This window comes from Macrobrachium rosenbergii, chromosome 4, assembly GCF_040412425.1.
Source record: "Macrobrachium rosenbergii isolate ZJJX-2024 chromosome 4, ASM4041242v1, whole genome shotgun sequence".
Classification (NCBI taxonomy): Eukaryota; Metazoa; Arthropoda; class Malacostraca; order Decapoda; family Palaemonidae; genus Macrobrachium; species Macrobrachium rosenbergii.
This window is the reverse complement of record NC_089744.1, coordinates 32,384,187-32,406,713: the sequence shown is the minus strand read 5'-3', so window position 1 is coordinate 32,406,713 and position 22,527 is coordinate 32,384,187. Positions and strand designations below refer to the sequence as shown.

Genomic DNA, 22,527 nt, shown 5'->3' with positions numbered 1-22,527 from the left:
CAGCCTGGCACCAGCTTTTTCTCTAAGCACCCAACAGTTCTCACCAAATCTGAGGATGAATAGAGATCTCTCTGTCCAGCTGAGATGTTCAGGTATTACCTGAAAAGAATCGGTAGTTCAAAGGCCATCCATAACTTATGGTGTATGGCTAGATCTCTTCTCATCCTCTGTTTAGAGCATCTGGTTCTTTATACTATAGACTATTTTCTGAGATGCTCTCAGATTTAGGGAGCATTTCCCTTCTCTTCAACTGAAAGCTAAAGACGTCAGAAAAGTTTTTTCCTCTTTAACTTTCAGGCTGTACTTGTCCCTTATGTCCATTCTACAATTGTCCTACAGGAAACAGTGTTAAATTTTTGGCATTACTTTGGGATTTTCTCTTACTATCTCTTCACCTTCTAGTAGGGTATAGAGTTTTTTGGAGCCAGGATGTACAAAGTACCTGGAGCACCCACCACTCTTAGTGGATGGGTTTTGGTGTTATTTCAGTGCAGGTGACATTGTTTGGTTGTTTTTTATGTTGGTACTGTGCCCAGGGCAAGGGCACCTTTTAAAGTTTTGCTAGACACATTCCAGACATGGAACTTAAGGGGGGGGAGGGGATCTGGGTAACGGTTAGACTCACATGCATATAACTTCAACTGATGCTTTGGTAGCCATTGGAGTACTCCTTCACTACAAAGCTCCCACTTGAAGTAGAGGCAACCCTTGGCTTTACCTCCATGTCACTACAGATTAAGTTGAGCAACAACCAGAGGCAATTTTCTACTGCAGGCTATCTTAACTGATAAAGAACAACAAGCATTGTACGCAATGCTAGCAACTCTTTCTCTTTCAAATTCATTCATAATGACATTTTTATGATAAAATAAAGTTTTATATATACTTAACCAGTAATTATTACGGATGGAGCCCTCTGTCCTCCCTGCTGATGGACACTTGGCATAAACAGAATGAGGTTGTCTGCTAGTACTTGGTATTCCTGTTAGTGGGCGGGACCGGTCACCTGCACTAAATCTGTGAAGCATTTCCAACGAATTTTTAAAATTTTTAAGCTGCTGAGGCAAGAAATTGTTAACTAAGTAATTACTGGGTAAGTATATATAAAACTTTATTTTTGTCACAAAAGTGTCCTTTTTGGTAGCCACTGTGAGTCCTCTAAGGAGTTACACTCTCATGGTCCCCCCAGGGCTCTATAACACAGACCAACCAATTACAAAGAATTCTCTTATACAGGTATTGCCCTACTTACGATGGGGTTAGGTTCCAAAAAAACCATCGTTTGTTGAAAAAATCGTATCTCGAATATGGCCTAGCCTGCACTAGGGTAATCAGTACCATCTGTACATATATGGTAGCCTAGCCTATGCTACACAGTATACTGTATACATAAACGGTATAGTAATTATTAGCTAATTCTGCAGGTTCAATGCAGATTGACTTATGATAATTCAGTATAAAGAGAAATTGAATAACAAACAAGGCTTAGCCTACACTGTTGTATATCGGATAGGCTACATATACAGTAGCCTAGCCTACATTATACAGTACTGAACTCTATTCACATATTAACAGTATTATACAAACATCAACATAACGAATATGCATCTTTTTCATGGATTTTTTAAAAAGTTATGCTTTACTACACTATCCAACTGCATATATTCTCATATTGCTTTTGTATTGTAAATTGCGATCAATGTTTTGTTTTGGGAATCGATCACGCGGTGATTATTTCACCGCATTTAACTCAGTTCAGTGCGCTTTTCTTGCTTCTAGTTAGCGTAAATGAATATAGATACTTTATTTATTTGGGACAAGGATATTTTTCATTATACAAAGTGTTTTTAATTCGAAATATACCTTAACCCTTAAACGCCGAGCCTCTATTTACAAAAGTGTCTGTCGTATGCCGAAGCGGAAAAAAAGTTTTTTTCAAAAAAATCACAGCACGCTTAGTTTTTAAGATTAAGAGTTCATTTTTGGCTCCTTTTTTTGTCATTGCCAAGTTTAGTATGCAACCATCAGAAATGAAAAAAAATATCATTATCATATATAAATATTGGAATACATATATGACAGTGCAAAAAAATTTTTTCAAATATAATTGTATACAAATCGCGCTGTGAGCAAAACGGTTAAAGCTAATAAGTTATTTTTTTTTTCGTTGTATTTTACACTAAATTGCGATGATTTTGGTATATAACAAATTGTAAAACGATCAAGTCAACACAGAGAAAATATTATCACAAAATGATGCATGAATTCGTAACGCACGGACGTAAAAACAAGTTTTTTTTCGAAAATTCACCATAAATCGAAATATTGTGCTAAAGATTTCCCGTTTGTTGCAAAATGAAGGTAATTGATTGAATATTACTAGACTGTAAGTGTTTTAGCTTACAATTGCAATTTTCTACCACTTCGGTCGAGTTAAAGTTGACCGAAGGTCGAATTTTTTCTATTTATCGTGATTTATATGAAAATATTTCAAAACTGATAAAAGCTACAACCATGAATTATTTTTTGTTGTATTCTAATGATATTGCGCACATTTTCATGTATAACACTTTCTGTATGTAAGGCCTAATATAAAACGGTGCGAAAATTACGACAAGGTGACTAAAGAAATTCTGAGATTTTCAGCCAAGTTACCGCGCGCAGATGTAAGGAAAAAGTTTTTTTCAAAAATTCACCATAAATCGAAATATTGTGCTAGAGACTTCCAGTTTGTTGCAAAATGAAGGTAAATGATTGAATATTACTAGAATGTAAGAGTTTTAGCTTACAATTGTGTTTTTTGACCATTTAGGTCGTGTCAAAGTTGACTGAAGATTAAAATTTGGCACTTATCGTGATTTATATGAAAATATTTCAAAACTGATAAAAGCTACAACCATGGGTTTTTATTGTTGTATTCTACATGAAATTGCGCACATTTTCATATATAAAACTTTATGTAACGGCTAATATAAAACGGTGCAAACATTATGACAAAGTGACGAAAGAATTTCTGAGATTTTTGGCCGAGTTACCGCATGCAGACGTAAGGAAAAAGTTTTTTTAAAAATTCACCATAAATCGAAATATTGTGTTAGAGACTTTCAATTTGTTGCAAAATGAAGGTAAATGATTGAATATTACTAGACTGTAAGAGTTTTAGCTTACAATTGCGTTTTTCGACCATTTTGGTCGAGTCAAAGTTGACCAAAGGTTGAAATTTTGGCACATCCTGATTTATATGAAAATATTTCAAAACTGATAAAAGCTACAACCATGGGTTGTTTTTTGTTGTATTTTACATGAAATTGTGCACATTTTCATATATAAAATTTTATGTAACGGCTAATATAAAATGGTGCAAAAATTACGACAAAGTGACGAAAGAATTTCTGAGATTTTCGGCCAAGTTACCGCGCGGACATAAGGAAAAAGTTTTTTTAAAAATTCACCATAAATCGAAATATTGTGCTAGAGACTTCCAGTTTGTTGCAAAATGAAGGTAAATGATTGAATATTACTAGAATGTAAGAGTTTTAGCTTACAATTACGTTTTTCGACCATTTTGGTCGAGTCAAAGTTGACCGAAGGCTGAAATTTTGGCACTTATCCTGATTTATATGAAAATATTTCAAATCTTTTAGAAAAAACAACCATGGGTTGTTTTTTTGTTGTATTCTACATGAAATTGCACACATTTTCATATAAAAAACTTTATGTAACGGCTAATATAAAATGGTGCAAAAATTACGACAAAGTGACGAAAGAATTTCTGAGATGCGTCGCTGATGCTCTGTAGTGCGAGAAGAAAGAAATTCGCGCATGCTCGGCTGGGCAACGCTTGTAAACAAAACAACAGCGTGATCCGTGAACTCCCAGCATCCCTCAAGGCGCGTGATTTAAAATATTTCGCAGACTAGGCCTATAACTATTTTTCCGCGAATATTTTTAAATACTTTTTGTAGTCGACGTACCTTACGTCCGCACGGCAACCGATAGACAATTTTAGTCGACGTACGATACGTCCAGTCGGTGTTTAAGGGTTAAATACGTCTCACTGTGAAATTAATTTAGCTATTTTTTTCATTAATATATGACGTTCGCAGGAATCGCGGCTGACCGTGTTGGGGGCATGTTTGTTTTGTGTAAAAAAAAAAAAAAAGACCAAGATTCTGTTCGCTATTTTCTCTTGATTTCATCATAATACGAGCTTTACGTATTTATTTTTTATCGGCATGAAAAGAGCAGTAATTTGTGTTCTTTCATGCCCGGTAGTTTTAATTAAAATACATTCTCTCCAATTTCATTTACAGTCGAGTTTCATCCATGTTGCCGATGCACGATAATTTATAGTCATTAGCAGCTTGAACATTGTTTTCTCAGCTTCAGCTACAGCTTGCAGCTTAAAGTTACTGTAGCAGTATATTTCCTTGCCGATCTTTTCTCCAAAACGAATAAGGGTGTAGTATAAAAAGTATATCAGTCCTATTGTATTTAACGTCATTTGTAACATAACTACAGTAATTGTTTAACTGTATGATGGTTGAAATACAAGCAAAACAGTTGTTATCCGATTCGATTATTAGCAAAACAACAGTTTCTCATTCGGTTGTTTATGGCTGTACGCATTTACGAAGAGTATAACGTTACTAATAATACTTTTATCATTCTCTTTTATGTTTTTAACTAGAAGATGGAATAAAGAGATGGAGGAAAAGAAGTTGGTCTCTCTTGCTGCCTATGCCCGCGCAAAATCTAAAAATATTTTCTAAAAATATTTTTGTATCGGTATTAATTGCTAACCCCATCATAAACTCGAAATATCGTAAGTCGAATTATTGTAACTAGAGCACTACCTGTGGTTGATCTCGGCCAGAATAGTACTTGTTGGAGGGCTCTATCTCTCCTACAATGATTACTTAGGCTCTAAGTCACACTGCCTGATTCGGCCATCTTCATTACACTCCAGGTCTATTCATCCCAGTCCCATGCCTTTTCTTCAGTGAAAGTGAGTGTGTTTGAGGACACAGCAGCTGCCAAAAATAGGTTTTTCCCACATCAAAACCTTTTTTTTTTGATAGCGTAGCCACTGTTCATTTTTAAAGGAGCTTACTTAAGAAATTGACAGGTGGCAAAATGGCTTAGCTCCTAATAAATAAATCCCAGCAATCCAGATTAATTTTTATCCAAGGTATAATCACAGGTTATTAACCATTTTCTTTTTTCTGGATACCCATAGAGTTTGGCAATAAAGAACAGGAAACAACACACGAACCAATAAATATATTATTCTTGTGGTTCGAAGGTGGCTTACCTAATTATGTTGGGTCTGGCTGTGGGATTACTGTGCCTTCCCCAGCAATATCTCATGGCAATAGTGTTTCAGGAATTTTTTTTATTCAAGGTAAAGTCATAAGTTATCAACAGTTTTCTTGATTCTGGAAACCCATTTGGGTCTGGCAATGAAGAACAGAGATACACGAACCTAAAAATGTATTAACAATTGTGGTTCTACTGTGACTTAACTAAGTATGTTGAGTCTGGCTGCAGGATCATTGCACCTTCACCAGTTCAGAAGTAATGTTTCTAATAACCACTCTGTACACTTGAAGACTTCTTCAAAGGAAACATTTCCGAAAAAAGTTAATGATTACATGTTATGCGACTAAAGAATGGGGTGAGGGTCTGCCTTTTTAATGAGGGCCACAAAAATAATTCTCAATCCATGTAGAGCGAGTGGTTTGTTTGTGCTAAGGTGTAGGAAAAATAGGACCAACTGGATGTTTGCCATGACATCTAGGTAAACCTAAAGTGGTAGAACCAGGCGTAATATTTCATATGAAATAGTTCCTTTATCAGGAAAGGAATGATAGGCCAAAAGAAAGCAGCAAATGATAACTAGGTGTATGAGTTGTGAAATGTTATCCTTGCCTAAGAGAGCCCAGTAACTAATCCAAGCTCCTGATGCCAAAGCAATCAAGAAGACTGCCTTATGCAGCATATGAGTTGTACTTGTGTTGGGCCCATAAATTGAGGGGATGACAGGAGTCTAAGAACCTTATTCAGGGACCAAGTAATAGGAAACCTTGCAGGAGTTGACCTTTGCAGTGTAAAAGACTGAAGAATGAATGGAATTAACAATTTCTGTGTTACTGTAGAACAAATTCCAAAACATAAGGCAAGGGTTCTGCCAGTGCTGCCTTTTATGCCATGATTGTTGAAATATCAAGGTGCTTGACCTAAAAAGGTAATAAAATGTAAAACTCTTTTTAACAGATTTCAACTGTCTTCTCGGTGTGGAGTAATCTAACCACATTTCCCATTCTGCCTAATATGTTGGATAGATGAAGTCTATAGTTTTCGACTAGGTACCTAGCAATGTTAAGCAAATAATCTTCCCAGTAGACTAGGTTTAAATTCTACGTGAAGATCGCAGCTCAGAAAGGAGGATGCATATGCCCCCCGCCCTGCTGGGATAGAACAATGGATGGCAATGGAATCCATTCTTTTGCCTGTTGAAGAAACAACGAACCAATGACTGTTTGGGTAATTCACGGCTATTAAAAGCAGTAGATGGTATAGTGAACTCTTGGACAGACCTGAGTGTAATGAAGATTGCCAAATCAGGCTGTTGCCACATCTGTGCAAGTGTGACATAGAGCCTAGGTAATTGTTGTAGGACAGGAGATAGTGCCGACAAGCACTATTCTGGCCGAGACCAACTATAAGAAAATTCTTTGTAATTGTTGGTCTGTGTTATGGAGCACTGGAAGGGGGAGGGGGGAGACCATGAAAGTGTAACTCCTTTGAGGACAAACAGCGGGTAAGCTATAACAAAAATCTGATACTTTAATTGAGAATAAACCCTTCAGTCCAGTCCTGTGATGTAAAGAATTTTAACTAAATGGTCTGGCTAAACTATTTATTGATGGTAATAATAATTAATAATATAATAGTAATAATGTAGAATAAGCCCCTCATTTAGGGCAGTATTATTGAAAGCAGTTGCTGTTTCAACATCATTCAGTGTATGCATTCTTCGGTGTTTCTTATATTCTTATCAGCAAGTAGGTAGTATAATTTCCAAAGGACATTGCAAGGTGTTCTGCATGCATTGTTTTGTTTTTTACTCTGTTCACATACAGGTGGTCGTATGTAGAGAGAATGAATGAAATACAATGGTAGGCAAGTATTTATAATGTGAGCTGGTTGAAATTTAGCAAATGTCTGGGGTGGTAAAATTATTATTTCTCTGTTTTGTTGTTCGATGTTTTTGCTATAATGCTTGTAGTCATTGGACCTCCTTGGTTGTATTGATAGGCAATGTTTGTGGGGTTTCTTCATGTGTATCCTCCAGTGGTGTGGCATAATCCAGGTTCATTACTGTAACCAAATGCACCTTAAACATTTGGAAGTTGAGAATGGTAAAAAAAGATCATAAAGAAAACTGTCACCCTGTAACAGAAGGTGAGAAAATTCAAGGGATAATTTACTCTAAAATTATGAGAACCAACCAGCTTATGAAAAATAACTGGACACACATAGAGATAGATTTGAAGAAAAGTAACTTCCTCTATGAATTTACATGCCCAGTGGATGCATGCCACCTCTTTTATATTGTGATGGTGACTACTAAACTATTAAAGGGTCTCTGTCATGTACAGGAAGGTACTGTAGTCAGTTACTGTAACTATGAATACTAAAGAAGACCAGAAAGAGAAGAATGAATTAAGTGTAAAAATTATAGAAATTGAACCAGACAGGCAATGCCTGTGAACAGAATAAATCAGTCAGCATCAAACACCATTGAGCCTGAGGAAGAGAGAGAGAGAGCGAGAGAGACAATGCACAACTATATCACCACCTGAACAGACCCCCCATATTCCTGGTGTAACATCAGATAACATTAGAAGAAACATAGGAAATTGGCTGATGCCAAATACCAATGAGAGAGAGAGAGAGAGAGAGAGAGAGAGAGAGAGAGAGAGAGAGAGAGAGAGAGAGAGAGAGAGAGAGAGAGAGAGAGAGAGAGAGAGAGAGAGAGAGAGAGAGAGAGAGAGAGAGAGAGAGAGAGAGAGAGAGAGAGAGAGAGAGATGAATTACTACCCCCGCACCAGCATGAACATTATTACACCAGTCACACGGGGGGGGGGAGGGGAAAAGAATAGCAGAAACCCCTTAACCTCCTCAATCAGTACAACCAAGGTGGTTCCAGCATCTAAAGCATCACAGCAGAAACACCTGATTGCAACGGACCAGTAACAGTTCGACCCACCAGGGCTTTCGCTATCTCTAACCTTAAACCAGCTCTTCCACCATAAATACTTGCCCACCTTTGGCTTTTTTTCATTTTCTCTGTAGATGACCACCTGTGTGAGTCAAACTTGGGAGTAAAAAATAAACAATGAAAGCAGAATATCTTTCCCCTGTCCTTTGGAAATTTATTGTACCATCTACCTGCTGATAAGAATACTTCATAAGAAAAATAGGGAAGACTGTATAAGCTGAAGGTCATTTAAACAGCAGTTGTTTTCAGTAATAATAATAATAATAATAATAATAATAATAATAGTAATAGTAATAATAATAATAAAGGACTGCAGTTATTAATTGGTGCTTCTCAAGATGCAAATAGGTGACTCACCTATCAGAAAATTACTTGTTCAGGAGGAAGTTTTTACACAGTCATCCATCACCATTCCCCATTAGAGCCAATTAACTTTCTTGGGGCCATAAACCCAAAATTAATCTTCCCTTCAGCAATAGAACCATTTGCAAGTGTCCATTTACGTTGCTTTTAAAAAAAATAACGCTATCACACCAGAATATCATAAGCAACACACAGTGGAGCAATTATAAGAAAATTTCTGTGATCAGAATGTCCACACTAGGCAGTGTACACTGAGGGGTTAAGTTATGTGCCATAGAAGAGCTTGAAAGTTGCAGTCCATAAATTTCTTATATCCAACAGATCTAATACCATTTCCATAAATTGTGAAGCTGGTGTAAATGTTGAATTCTGCTGGATCTTTGCACATGTAATCAGTGATAAATTGAAGATGAAGATACTGCAGCTTTTATTACAAATCAAACCAAAATTCCCATAGAAGATTGTGACATTGATGAAGTCCATTACAATAAATAATTGGCTATGTTTGTGGCATGTTTAAACAACAATACTCAGTGTTGTCCTGCTTGAGTATTGGGCTCATCCATTTAACACAGTGATTTAATGGGCCACACTCACATGATTAGTTCATATCTGTAAAGAATGCAATACAACTGTTACAGTAAAACATATAAGGCCCAAATTTCAGTTTATAGTGAACAATAAACATTTGCCATAAATACTTGTTTGATTCTGAAGCATTTTTAGTCTAATATTTACTTTTATAAGATATGAGAATATTAAATTAGTCTGGCTTTACCCCTTATACTTTTCTCTTGTCCTTATCTTCTACTTTTCCTTTGCTTTCTTAACAGTATCTTTTAATGATTTGATTACTTAAAGCAACATATAGTTTACTTTTCATCTGCAGTGATTACCATGCTACAAATCTCATAAAATGGATAATATGGTTTTGTGTTCCTTATGGATTCTGTACTGCAACAAATGAAGCCATATTTGCTGGAAAATTTTTAAGGAAAAATTAATTTCTTGTTTTTGTCTGTAAGTGGACATTTTATGGTTTGGTACTCCATCATCACTATCATTCTTTAGTGTTCGTCATTTCATTGTAACTGATTGTCATTTTCTTATATAGTATTAAAGACTTAATCTTTAATGTTTTGAATCAAATGTCATGAAAATTTATGTAGATTTTCTTAAGAGGTTTATCATAAAAATTACATATGTGTATTATAAGATTTTTATAAGAATTTTCTGTTCTTTGTATTTTACTGTTCTTAACAGCTTTTGAGTGAGAGTTACGATTACTTTTAATTACATGTGAACTGTTAGAATATTATAGGACAGTTATTTTGAAGGTTTTGTGAAGTCATCAATGCACCTTGAATTACAATGTAATTGTATTTCAGCAGGTAAAAGCTGATTCACCAAGGATGTTGCATAATGGTAACATGCATGGTGGACAATACACTTTGAGCTCTGTCGGCAGTGCTGTTAATAATCACATCTCACAGCACAATGGAACATCTCATGTTTACCAGGTTCCAAATATGAACTCACATGTCTCCTTGTCACATCAAGATGCCTTTCCAGTGGCTGATTTTGCTGCTTCCAGTAAGCTTGGAGCACTTCTCTCAGACCGATCATCCCAGATGCTCATTTCTTCTTCTCAGAAAGATGCTTTCCAAACACACTCTTTAGATGCAGAAAATAGAAACAAATTAGGCACAGGATCTTCAAAATGCTTTGAGGATGAATTTTCTCGATCTCAGCATGTGGATTTGGAAGAAGAGGAGGCAGGTGATTTATGTAACATTGAATCCGTATATGCTGAAGAAAATATAGATGGAGATCTGACTCCAAGTGAAGTTATCTGTGATGCACAGGAAGCTAGGGCAAAAAGATATGAAACAGTGTCTTCAGACAGTGTTAAGGATCATGATTTCGCAAAGTGTAATGGCAGGGTTGAGCTTAGAAACAATAAAAGTAAATCAGTGCCAACTTCCCCTGTGGAAATAGTAAGAAGTTTATTAGATGGTGTAACTAATGGAGGGGAGAGACTGAATAAGGGTGAAACTAAACTTAAACAGAAAGAAAATTTTGATGATGACATTGACATATACTCTGGACTGGATGATGAGGGTCTTGATAGCGGATTCCAGTCCAAGATTAGTGGTAAAGCTCGAGAAGGTTGGCCTGCAACACAGCCAATGTATCACAGTAGTGGGGAAGGTGAAAAACACATAACTGGCCCTTCTAGTTGCCCAAAACCTGCAAAGAAGAATCAGTTTGAAAACAGAAGGCTTTCTGACCCTTTGAGTAGTGCATTGCCTGGAAGTAAACAGAATTTCATCCCTTTAAGAAATAAAGGAGGACTCCAAGCTAGTGTTCATACACCTGCAGGCCGGCACATTGGTGGTCACTCCGATCATCTTGTACCCCATCTGGACCATGAAGGAGGCTTTATTCAGATTGGGCCAGTGGGTGACCCAGAGGAAGAATCTTTTGAGTTTGCAGTTACAATTGTTTTTGCAAAGAACTTGGATCAGGTTAGTGCTGAAACAGATTTTGTATTAATTTACAGTACTTAGAAAGCATTCATTCTTCAGTAGGTTTTATGTTAAAGCAATGTAGTTTTTGTTGACTGTTAATAAAATATATGCATGTATTTAAGGGAGTTCATATTTCTTTAGTAAGTATGCAAATCCAGTGTTTACCTCTTGCTACAAGAGTCCCATTAGAAATTGGTAAACAAATCATTGCTTGCATTGAGAAGTAATTAGCATGTTCTTTACTAGAAGTAAACTTTAGTGAATTCGTGTAGCATATTGTCTCTGTCTGGTCTTGAATTTTGAATGTTCTTGTGTTGTATTTTTATCTTTAACCATTTGAAATGCATTGTCATTAAAGAATAATTTTTTCAGTCCTATCTGTTCATGCTATTTAGTTTAAATTTGCAGTTCTTATACATTAAACTGATAAACAGCATTTGATACATCGTCAATAAAATGTTTATTTATGTAGTGTCTAATGTGGCCTTGAATTTGGAGTGTATTACTTAAAATAAGTACTGGTAGACAAAGTATGACTACTTACCAGTAATCTAGTTCTTTCACTAATTTGATGGCACCTATTTCTAATTTTCTGGGCTTGTCCACCTTACATTGTTTTGATTACACTAGGTCTGTTTTCCACCATTTATTTATAAATTACCATCATTTAGACCCTATTATGACTCAAGTTGACAAAGAAACTGTACTTTGTCCGGTGAATTTCACTTGTGTCTGTTTTTGTGGAACATATCCAAATTACAGCACAAAATGCTTGTCCTTCATTCTTTGCCCTACTGTCAAAAAGATGTTCTGCATGGCCACACTTCAAATGGCAATTCATCTTAGTTTATTCTGTAAGCATCACTAATCTTGTTTTCAGCTGGTGTACTCTTTGATAATATGAATGTTTTTAGTATAAGTTTGAAAGTCATCAGCTACATCTTTCAAGTGCTTTAAAGTATCCATCCAAAATCATTCATTAAATTGAGCGCCTTCATCTACCGCCAATGCTTAGGCTCAGACATTTGGTTTTATCTTAATTTAATTATATCTTTTATATCCATGCAATTAAGATTTTTAAAATCACTTTTTCTTTGCAGCCAGTCATAATCAATATCTTTTGTCAGGTCTATTTCTTATTCTTTCAGGCTCACATGATTTACATCAGATTTTTTTAATTTCATGTAGTTTATACAATTTTTACCTGCAGAGTTACAAGCGCGTGCTCTCTCTCTCTCTCTCTCTCTCTCTCTCTCTCTCTCTCTCTCTCTCTCTCTCTCTCTCTCTCTCTCTCTCTCTCTCTCTCTCTCAGGGCATTCATCTTCTATGTTACCATACCTTTTGACACTAGAAACACACTCTAGGTTTATCTTTTCATGAGTCTTATGGATTAAGTATGCATAACAACTGATGTATATACGTATTATGTGTTGCCTATAGTCAGTTTAGTCTCCTTGGCTAAGAGAGGGTGTTAGAAGGTGAAGCAGTGATGCCAGACCTACTTTGCTCACTATGCAAGTGAAGAAATTGAAGACTTCCTTTGGAATCTTTAAAAGAATTTTTTTTTTTTTTTCTATTTAGAAACTGCAGTATGTTCCACACAAATACAAACCTTCGGCTTTACATAGGATTTAGCTTGTAGACATGAGCCGGAACGACCTTTAACTCTCAGACAAGGTCATTAACTGCCAATGGTATAGGGGAAGCCCCACCCACTGGTCAATCTGCACTTCACTTTGCTTTTGGCCGCTGTCATGTGAAAACATCTCGGTGCTTCTCTGCCCAACTGTTGTTTGCTTTCTTTTGTTTTGTTGATATATTTTTGTGTGATTGTTGGTTGTTAAATATATATACAAACCCCTCAGTCACTTAGCCCTTTTTGAAGAGGAAACAGCTGGGTTAGGTTCTGTCCAGTGTAGGTGTCCCTCTTCTTTGAGGTTGATCCTCATTTATTATATATGTCACGCTGTGACATGAGTGTAAATAAAACAATCTAATCCAAGCTTTTTTCAGGTGTTGTGGAGACCGAGGGCCTTCAAGAGTTGTGCCTCTCTAGACCTCTCGGGAGAGCCTAGTGTCTTTTGAACTTAAAACCAGAGAGGGCTAATGATCTCTCACTAGTGTGAGTACCTCCGTTCCCATTGCCTGATGCACGGGTGCAACTGCTCCCCGGGGTTCTCCGGAACCCTGGTGTATTGGTACCGGCCCTGGTAGCCCGCTTACCCAGTCTACCAGTACCAGACCTGGTTTCTCGCTGGCAGTAATGTGGTATCACTGCTCCTGTTGCTGAGTGCACGGGTGCAACCACTTATCCAGGCCTTTAGTACTAGCCCTGGTCTCTCGCCAGCGGTACTGCTACTGCCTGTTGCCGAGTGCATGGGTGCAACTGCTACCCAGGGTTCTTTGGACCTGCAGTGTACTGATACCAACCCAGGTAGGCCACCTAAATTGGCTATCATATGAGGGTAAGTCAAAAAGTTCCAGGAAAAATTGTTGAATGATGTATTTACACAGGAATGAAACAACCCAAATACTTGGTAAACAATTATCTGTGATGTAGTGATAATATAGACTTGTTACCTCAGTCATCCTCTTGCTACCGTGGTGTTAACATCTGCTTCAGAAAAGTAACTTCTTGAACCCATGGAAAATAAAAATTTTGAGATAAGAGCTAACATCAAGTTCCTGACCAAGCTTGATTGGAAACCAGGAAAAATTATTGAAGCTTTGCAACAAGTTTATGGAGATTCTTCTCCATCTAAATCAGTTGTTTATGATTGGATAAAGTGATTTAAGGATGGTCGGGAGGACCTCAAAGACAACCCGAGAGAGGAAGACCATCGACTGCAAAAATGAAAGAATTGTGGCTTTGGTGCAGAATCTAGTGGATGAAGATCGTCGGATTACTATCGATATGATAGCTAATGAAACTGGGATCTCCCATGGTTCCGCATTTTCAATTTTAAATGAAAATCTTGGTTTGAGTAAACTTTCAGCACGTTGGGTCCCAAAAGCGTTGCGCGAAGACCAACTGCATCAAAGAGCTGAACTTTCTCTTGCAGTTTTAACGAAGATTGAATCAAATGAATCAGAGTTTTTGACCGGATTGTTACTGGAGATGAAACTTGGATCCATCAATATGACCCAGGAAGTAAAATTCAATCAAAGCAATGGTTACCAAGAGGTTCAGCTGCACCAGTGAAGTTCAAAGTGGCGAGATCTGCCCAGAAGGTTATGGCAACTGTGTTTTGGGACTCCAAAGGAGTGATTTTGATTGATTTCCTTGAAGGACAAAAACAATCACCGGAACTACTACGAAGGTGTTTTGCAAAAACTGAAGACTGCATTGGCTAAAAAAACGTCGAGGAAAGTTGCACCGCAGAATTTTGTTCCATCATGATAACGCTCCAGCACATTCATCAAGGGTTGCAAGAGAAGTCCTATGGAAATTTAGGTGGGAAACTCTTCCACATCCTCCTTATAGTCCTGATCTTGCTCCTTCAGATTTTTTCCTGTTCCCAAAACTCAAGGAACACTTAAGAGGAGTCCGGTTTGAATCTTTGGATGCTGCTAAACATGCAGTTTCAACATGGTTTAATAGAAAGGCCCCAAATTTCTACAAAGAAGGGTTGCAGAGGTGGAAACAACGCCTTGAAAAGTGTATAGAGTTAGATGGTGTGATATGTAGAAAAATGATGTTTGAATTTCCTTAAATAAAGAGTATATTGAATTTTTCCTGGAACTTTTTGACTTACCCTCGTACCATTCCTGGTCTCTAGCTAGCAGTACCATGGTACTGCTCCCATGCCTGGCCTTATGAGTGCAACCGGTACCCGGTGTACCAGCCCCAGTAGCCCTTCTACCGGGGTCAGCAAGGGTCCCTGGTATGCGGACCTGACCCCAGAGTTTTTGGGACTGTGGTCCAACGACCTGCTCGGTCACTGAGGCAAAGCAAGGGGAGGTCCCATGTTCAGTCTTCTTCCCTTGTAGAAGCCTTAGCTTCTAGTAGATTGAAGCACGCTCACAGGACAGCCCCTGTTCACATTCATGGGAGCGGGACTGCTCTCTTCGACCTGGACGGACGTCGTCATTACAGGTTGATGACCGCCCAAGGCTTTGCTTACCTGCTGGGACTTCAGTCTTCGGCAGGTGGGACAATGGTGCTTGAGATCTCTCACTTGTTCCCTCCTCAGAATTTTTTCCAGGAGACGGGAACTAGACAGGTTTGGGGCTCAGGGCTTGGAACGTTCTCGTTCCCATACTGGTCCGTTACTCAGAGGCCTATGTTCCTGGTCTGATCCATGGACCGGACAGGATGTACTCCAAATGATTAAGAGATCACCAGGGGGTCAGGTGAGTGTTTCTCTCCTATGGAGTTGCAGAGGCCTATTGTGGAGGTCATTAGAAGGATACACCATTTTAATGATCCCAAGGAAGAGACATTGTCTTGTTCTGTGCTTCCCCAGGCAAGAATTCTCCCCAGTCCAGCCATTCATGCAAGGTACTTCCTCAGCATCTAGCCGACCAGAGGAAATATGTTCTCTTAGTGGGATTATTGCTCTCTATTAGGTTGACCTGAACCTGACTCGTCTGTGTCCTGGTCTGCCACTAGAACGTCTCCTTGCAGAGGGAGTCTCCCTTTCACAGGTGGAGGCAACAGCACTGGAATTGGCTGCCAGAGTAGCATTCCAGTTAGTCTCGTAGATTGATCTTGGGTCTATCATTAGCCAAGATTGTTTTATGAGGGTTGTGTATGTTCAATACCTATCCATCAGTCCTCCCACAATTATCTCCTCTTTACCCCAGGGGGTGCACATTCTAGTTCAAGGCACTTGTTTTGAACTTGTAAGTACTTTAATTATGTGTAAAAGATTGCAAATTTGAATTTAATGGTAAATTTTATTCACAAAATTTTGGTATGGCAATGGGAAACCCTCTATCCCCAGTATTAAGTAACTTATATATGGAATTTTTTGAAAAGAAGATATTAAACAAAATAATCCCACGTAATGTAAAATGGTTTAGGTATGTTGACGACATAATTTGTGTATGGCCAGGGAACCAAGATGGAAGTAACTTTTTTGCCAAGTTAAATCAATTAGTACCATCAATTAAATTCACGATGGAAATGGAAAATGATGGGTGCTTACCATTTTTGGATGTCCTCATACGAAGAAATAGTAATGGGTTTAAATATAGTGTGTATAGAAAACCCACTAATATTTCTTCCTATGTGCATTTCTATTCTGGACAAAATAATAAGGTTAAAAAGTCAGTGTTTTCATCTATGTTTTTAAGAGCGTTACGGGTATGTAGCCCTGAATATATTGATGATGAAATAGATAATTAGGAATGCAGGCAAGAAATTGAAATATCCTGATAGTGTATTAAACAGTGCATTTGAAGCGGCAAAAAAGACTATGTATCAAAACCAGAAAGAACCTTACAACACAAAAAATTTGCTTGTTTTGCCTTATAATAATAATATGAAAGATATCCCTCATCTTCCTAAGAATTTTGGTGTTAATGTCACGTTTAAGAACAATAAAACAATGAAAAATGTACTTATCATCAAGAACTCCCCTGACAATACTAAAGGGTGTGTATATAAAATTCCGTGTAAGTCTTGTGACAACTTTTATATTGGCCAAACCGGGAAAGCACTGGAAAAAAGAATTGAACAGCATAAGAAATGTGTGAGATATGCACAGGGGAACAGTGGTATATTTGTACATGTTAGTGAGAACAATCATGCTATCAACTGGGAAGGGGCAAAAAGGATAGTATATTCTAATAATGCACTGGAAAGGAGTATCATTGAATCTAGGTTTATAAAAGAAAGTTACAACCATAATATGAATATCAGTCAAGGGATGTATAAACTTGATCCTTTAATATCAAAATAAATTTGTAAATTGTTTAAACTTTAAGGTAGGCAGTAGAGATGTATGAAAATAGGATTATCATATTTGTAAACACAGTACGAGGGTAGTAGTGTTAATGAGTTTCCAAACTCCGCCTCCGTGACACCTGTCAGGATCTGAGGTGGCGTATGGTTTGTTTATCAGCATTGTCCCCTGAGAGTATATTGTGATTTTTAGACAAATGAGTATTGAAGGCCACTCCTACCTCGACTCCGGCCTGAGTGGGGATAACGTAGTCTCTAACTGGTTGTGTATGTTATCAGTACTGTTCTTGTAGTATATATATTTGTGACTTCTCATACTCTGTATCAGTCCTTCGTCAATGGCTTGGAAATTAAGTATAAACCAGTCAGGACCTACACCTTGTTTCTTATTTTTCACCTGTATAATGTAATATATATATATATATATATATATATATATATATATATATATATATATATATATATATATATATATATATATATATACATATACACACACACACACACACACACACACACGAGATCTTTTAAAAAAATATGCGGACTGACATCATAAAGCAAAATGTACTTTATGTAGAGGTTACAGATCTGGGTTCCCTTCAAAGTACTCTCCTCCCCAATGCACGCACTTATCCCAACGGTGTTTCCACTTGTTGAAACAGTCCTGGTATGCTTCTTTTGTAATGTCCTTCAGCTCCTTCTTCGCATTTGCCTTAATCTTGGGAATCGTCTCAAATCTTCTTCCTTTCAAGGGTCTTTTGAGTTTGGGGAGCAAGAAAAAATTGCAAGGAGCAAGGTCAGGTGAGTAGGGGGGGTGGGGAAGAATAGTGATCGAGTGTTTGGCCAAAAACTCGAGTTCTGACGGCTGAATGGGCTGGAGCGTTGTCGTGATGGAAAAACCAGTCGCCACTCCTCCACATTTCTGGCCTTTTGCGACGGATGGCTTCCCTCAGACGTTTCAGAACTTCAATGTAGTAAGTCTGGTTCACTGTGGAACCCTCGGGGAGGTACTCATGGTGAACAACCCCCTTAGCATCAAGAAAACTGTCAGCATCACCTTGACCTTGGATCGAACTTAGCGAGCTTTTTTGGGTCTGGGGGATGTTTCACCCATCCACTAGGAGGATTGCACCTTCGTTTCAGTGTCAAAACCATAAACCCACGATTCATCACCTGTTATGATCTTGGACAAGAAGTTTTCATCTTCTGAACGATCAAGCAGTTCCTGACAAACCCGGATGCAATGGGCTTTTTGTTCGTCCGTCATCAGGCGTGGCACAAGTTTCGCAACAACGCGGTGCATCTTCAATCTTTTTGTCAAAATCTTGTAACAAGATCCAGCTGATATCCCACACTCTTCAGCAAGCTCCCTGACAGTCAGATGTCAATTTGCCCGCTCCAGGGTGTTGATTTTGTCGACGTGTGAGTTGTCGGTTGACATGGAAGGATGTCCAGGACGCTCATGATCTTCAATGGACTGTCAACCATCCTTGAAACGCTCATGCCACTTAAAACATGCCGTACCCTTCATAGCAAATCACCGTAAGCCATGTTAAGCATAGCAAAAGTTTCAGTCGCAGATTTTCCAAGTTTAACACCAAATTTCGCAGCAGGTCGTTGCTCCTTCATGTCATTCATTCTGAAATCCGCCAAACGAAAAAATCGCACTTCACTAAAAACCGTGTAGCTAATACACAAATGAAGATATCTGCAATCGGGAAATGGCGTCGTAATCAGCTGATCTGTGCGAACCTAGCGACACCAAGCGGATTCCCCTGGAACCAACTGGAGCCGCATAATTCAAACAGTCCACATAATTTTTGAACAGACCTCATATATATATATATATATATATATATATATATATATATATATATATATATATATATATATATATATATATATATATATATATATATATATATATATATATATATATATATACATGTATGCACTGTTGACAAGGTAGGGCAAGTATATATATATATACAGAATATATATATATATATATATATGTATGGTGACAAGGTAGGGCAAGGTCCCCGGTTTTATACAGTTCCGTTCTTGCGCTGGGGTTCGTCGTAACCCGAAAATCGTCAGAAACCGGAAAATCGTTAAAATCGTCAAAAATCATAAGAAAACCTTACTTTTAATGCTCTGGGTGCATTGAAAACGACGTAAACTGCAATATTATTGAGTTTTACATAAAAACCTTCAAATTATGATTATTCTGCCGTTTTGGGGCCAAATTTCTTCCGTCGGATCGGCGGTCATTTACGCAGTCGTAACCCCAGAACATGCGTCAGAAGCCGGGAAATAATTTCTGATGAATATATTTGAAAAGCGTCAGAACCTCGAACGTCAGAAACCGGGGACTACCTGTATATATATATATATATATATATATATATATATATATATATATATATATATATATATATATATATATATATATTGTTACGTGGTGTCTTGGCTGATCAGTTATTGGTTAATTTACGTAAAGTTCCACAGCCCTGCATGCCAAGAATACATGTAACCTGTCTCTTGAAGCCACGAGTTAACCTCAAAGACAGACGTTAATTAATCAAAGGTCGCCAGTTAAGGGGGTAATTAACCTTAACAAAGAATATTCAAGGAATAAAGACTTTATGATAAACGTCACCAACTGCGGACGAAAAAATCTCTACTTGTTAAGATGGTATTAAATACAAAAACACAACGGTTCTCCCCAAACAATGAGCGCTAGGCATAACGAATACCAGAGTATTAAAAATGACTTGCTTGCCTAAATCCCCGAGACTTACTGGGTCAATTCGGCTAACGCTAACAATATAATAATTTGGCTTAATCTAGACTTCGTAACAGCATATCCCGTAAGTGGTGGCTGGAGAATGAAACAAAGAAAACGGAAATACAGAAAAGTTATTTGTCAATCGACGAAGCTTGAACAAGAATCGGACTTACCTTGAACGTCGAGTCGTTTGCTCATACAACGGGCACTCAGAAGTCGTGATTCTAGCAGTCTTCCCAATTCACTAATTAATATAGACGTAGGAGCAAAAGTGGAGTAAAGGAACAAAGGACACCGTTCCGCACGCTGGTCACGGCGTACTTCCTCGTTCATGGCCTGTCTCTCTCTGACCTCGCTCGCTTTCCCGCAAGGTGAGGCGGCCTCTTTACACGACGCCCCAGGCACTCCGACCTTGACAAAGACATCGCCGAATGCATAGAGTAAAGGGAAAGATAGCTTAAGGCCACCATTACTAGAGATTATTGAGTGAAAACCCTCTCTGAGGTTTAGGTCCCTAATGCCATAGGCATATTTTGTTTTTTGAACTACCCAGCCTATGTGCGGGCGCCATCTGTCTCTGCTGTTATCGTTATTTTGAATTGCCTGGCCTACCTGTGGGACAGAGATGTTCTCTGTTGAGGTCAATATGACTAATATTCCTACACTTAAATACATCGAGAGCTAACAGCAGTAATATTTCTAAATATATATTATATATATATATATATATATATATATATATATATATATATATATATATATATATATATATATATATATATATATATATATATATATATATATATGCACTATTGACAAGGTAGGGCAAGTATATATATACAGAATTGCTGCTTTACAGCATTAAAGTTTTTTTGCTTTACCTTATCAGGATTTTGCCCATATATGACAGGCCTTTGCTCAATTAATCTGGATAATTGAGAGATTACTTATGTATGGTATTAAAAACAAACTCTGAAGGCCAACTCCAAAAGAGTTAAGAACATTAACCCTCACAATCCGGGCTAAAATACGCTTTATGTAACATCTGAGACCGGGCTAAAATTGACTATTGCAAATTGGAGAAAAATACATATCTATGGAAAGGTAATAGCATGCACATGAACGTGGAACAAAAAAAAAAATTAAAAAAAATTTTTGTACTTACCAGAGCGAGTTGATTATAAAGTGCTATAAGATGGATGAGCGGGAGACAGCTGACTGAAAAGAATTGGCCCGGGCGCGGGCCTTTTCGCCGACACGCTAACAAACAATACCACGCGAAATAATGAATTCTAAAAGTTTGCACTTGTATACAACAAATATAATACAATAAAAGTTATTTACATGTAAGTTATTACCCGTAAAATGCAATGAAAAATGAAACATACCCATAAATGTAAAAAAAGTATATAAAAAGTAATACTGGGAAAAAAGTTATCGAAAAGCCTTATATTTCTGCCCTTATCATGAAAAATATTAGTATTTATGAAAGACCCGTAATGTAATATGAAAACCCGTAATGTAAAGTAAAAGTTATTGAAAGTGAACAATACCCATCAAGTTATACCCATAAAATGCCAAGAAATTGAAATATATATCATCAATGTATGCCAACACATTTCGACTCAATGAAAAGCTCTCTCTCTCTCTCTCTCTCTCTCTCTCTCTCTCTCTCTCTCTCTCTCTCTCTCTCTCTCTCTCTCTCTCTCTCTCTCTCTCTCTCTCTCTCTCTCTCTCTCTCTCTCTCTCTCTCTCTCTCTCTCTCTCTCTCTCTCTCTCTCTCTCTCTCTCTCTCTCTCTCTCTCTCTCTCTCTCTCTCTCTCTCTCTCTCTCATAAAAGACTGTCAAGTGAATAATGTAAATGTAAAACAAAGTTTACTTGAAATAAAAAGTTATAAATTATTACCCGTAAAATGCAATGAAAATGAAACATACCCATAAATGTAAAAAAAAAATATAAAAAGTAATACTGGAAAAAAGTTATCGAAAGCCTTATATTTCTGCCCTTATCGTATGAAAAATATTAGTATTTATGAAAGACCCGTAATGTAATATGAAAACCCGTAATGTAAAGTAAAAGTTATTGAAAGTGAACAATACCCATCAAGTTATACCCAGTAAAATGCCATGAAATTGAAATATATATCGTCAATGTATGCCAACACATTTCTCGACTCAATGAAAAGCTATCCATCTCTCTCTCTCTCTCTCTCTCTCTCTCTCTCTCTCTCTCTCTCTCTCTCTCTCTCTCTCTCTCTCTCTCTCTCTCTCTCTCTCTCATATAAAAGACTGTCAAGTGAATAATATACCCATAAAAGAAAAAGTGAATTACCAGGTAAATAAAAAACAAAGTTTACTTGAAATAAAAAGTTATGATAACATGTATTTTACTTGTATTTTACTCTCTCTCTCTCTCTCTCTCTCTCTCTCTCTCTCTCTCTCTCTCTCTCTCTCTCTCTCTCTCTCTCTCTCTCTCTCTCTCTCTCTCTCTCTCTCTCTCTCTCTCTCTCTCTCTCTCTCTCTCTCTCTCTCTCTCTCTCTCTCTCTCTCTCTCTCTCCTAGAATTCATTGTAGCTGTGGTATATTTTGAAGCATGGCAAACATAGACCGACGCCACATGTTGGGCACCAGGTTGTGACCAACTTCC

General features: G+C 37.5%; 1 protein-coding gene across 1 annotated transcript in view; it reads left to right on the top strand.

The window, feature by feature from the left end:
- Positions 1 to 22,527, top strand: part of LOC136832299 (centrosomal protein of 120 kDa-like) — a gene marked incomplete in the record, with an annotated part of 159,188 nt that overhangs the window by 35,064 nt on the left and 101,597 nt on the right. The window contains 1 exon segment of the mRNA XM_067093208.1: positions 10,042 to 11,178. Within this exon segment, the coding sequence (XP_066949309.1) occupies positions 10,042 to 11,178 (1,137 nt within the window).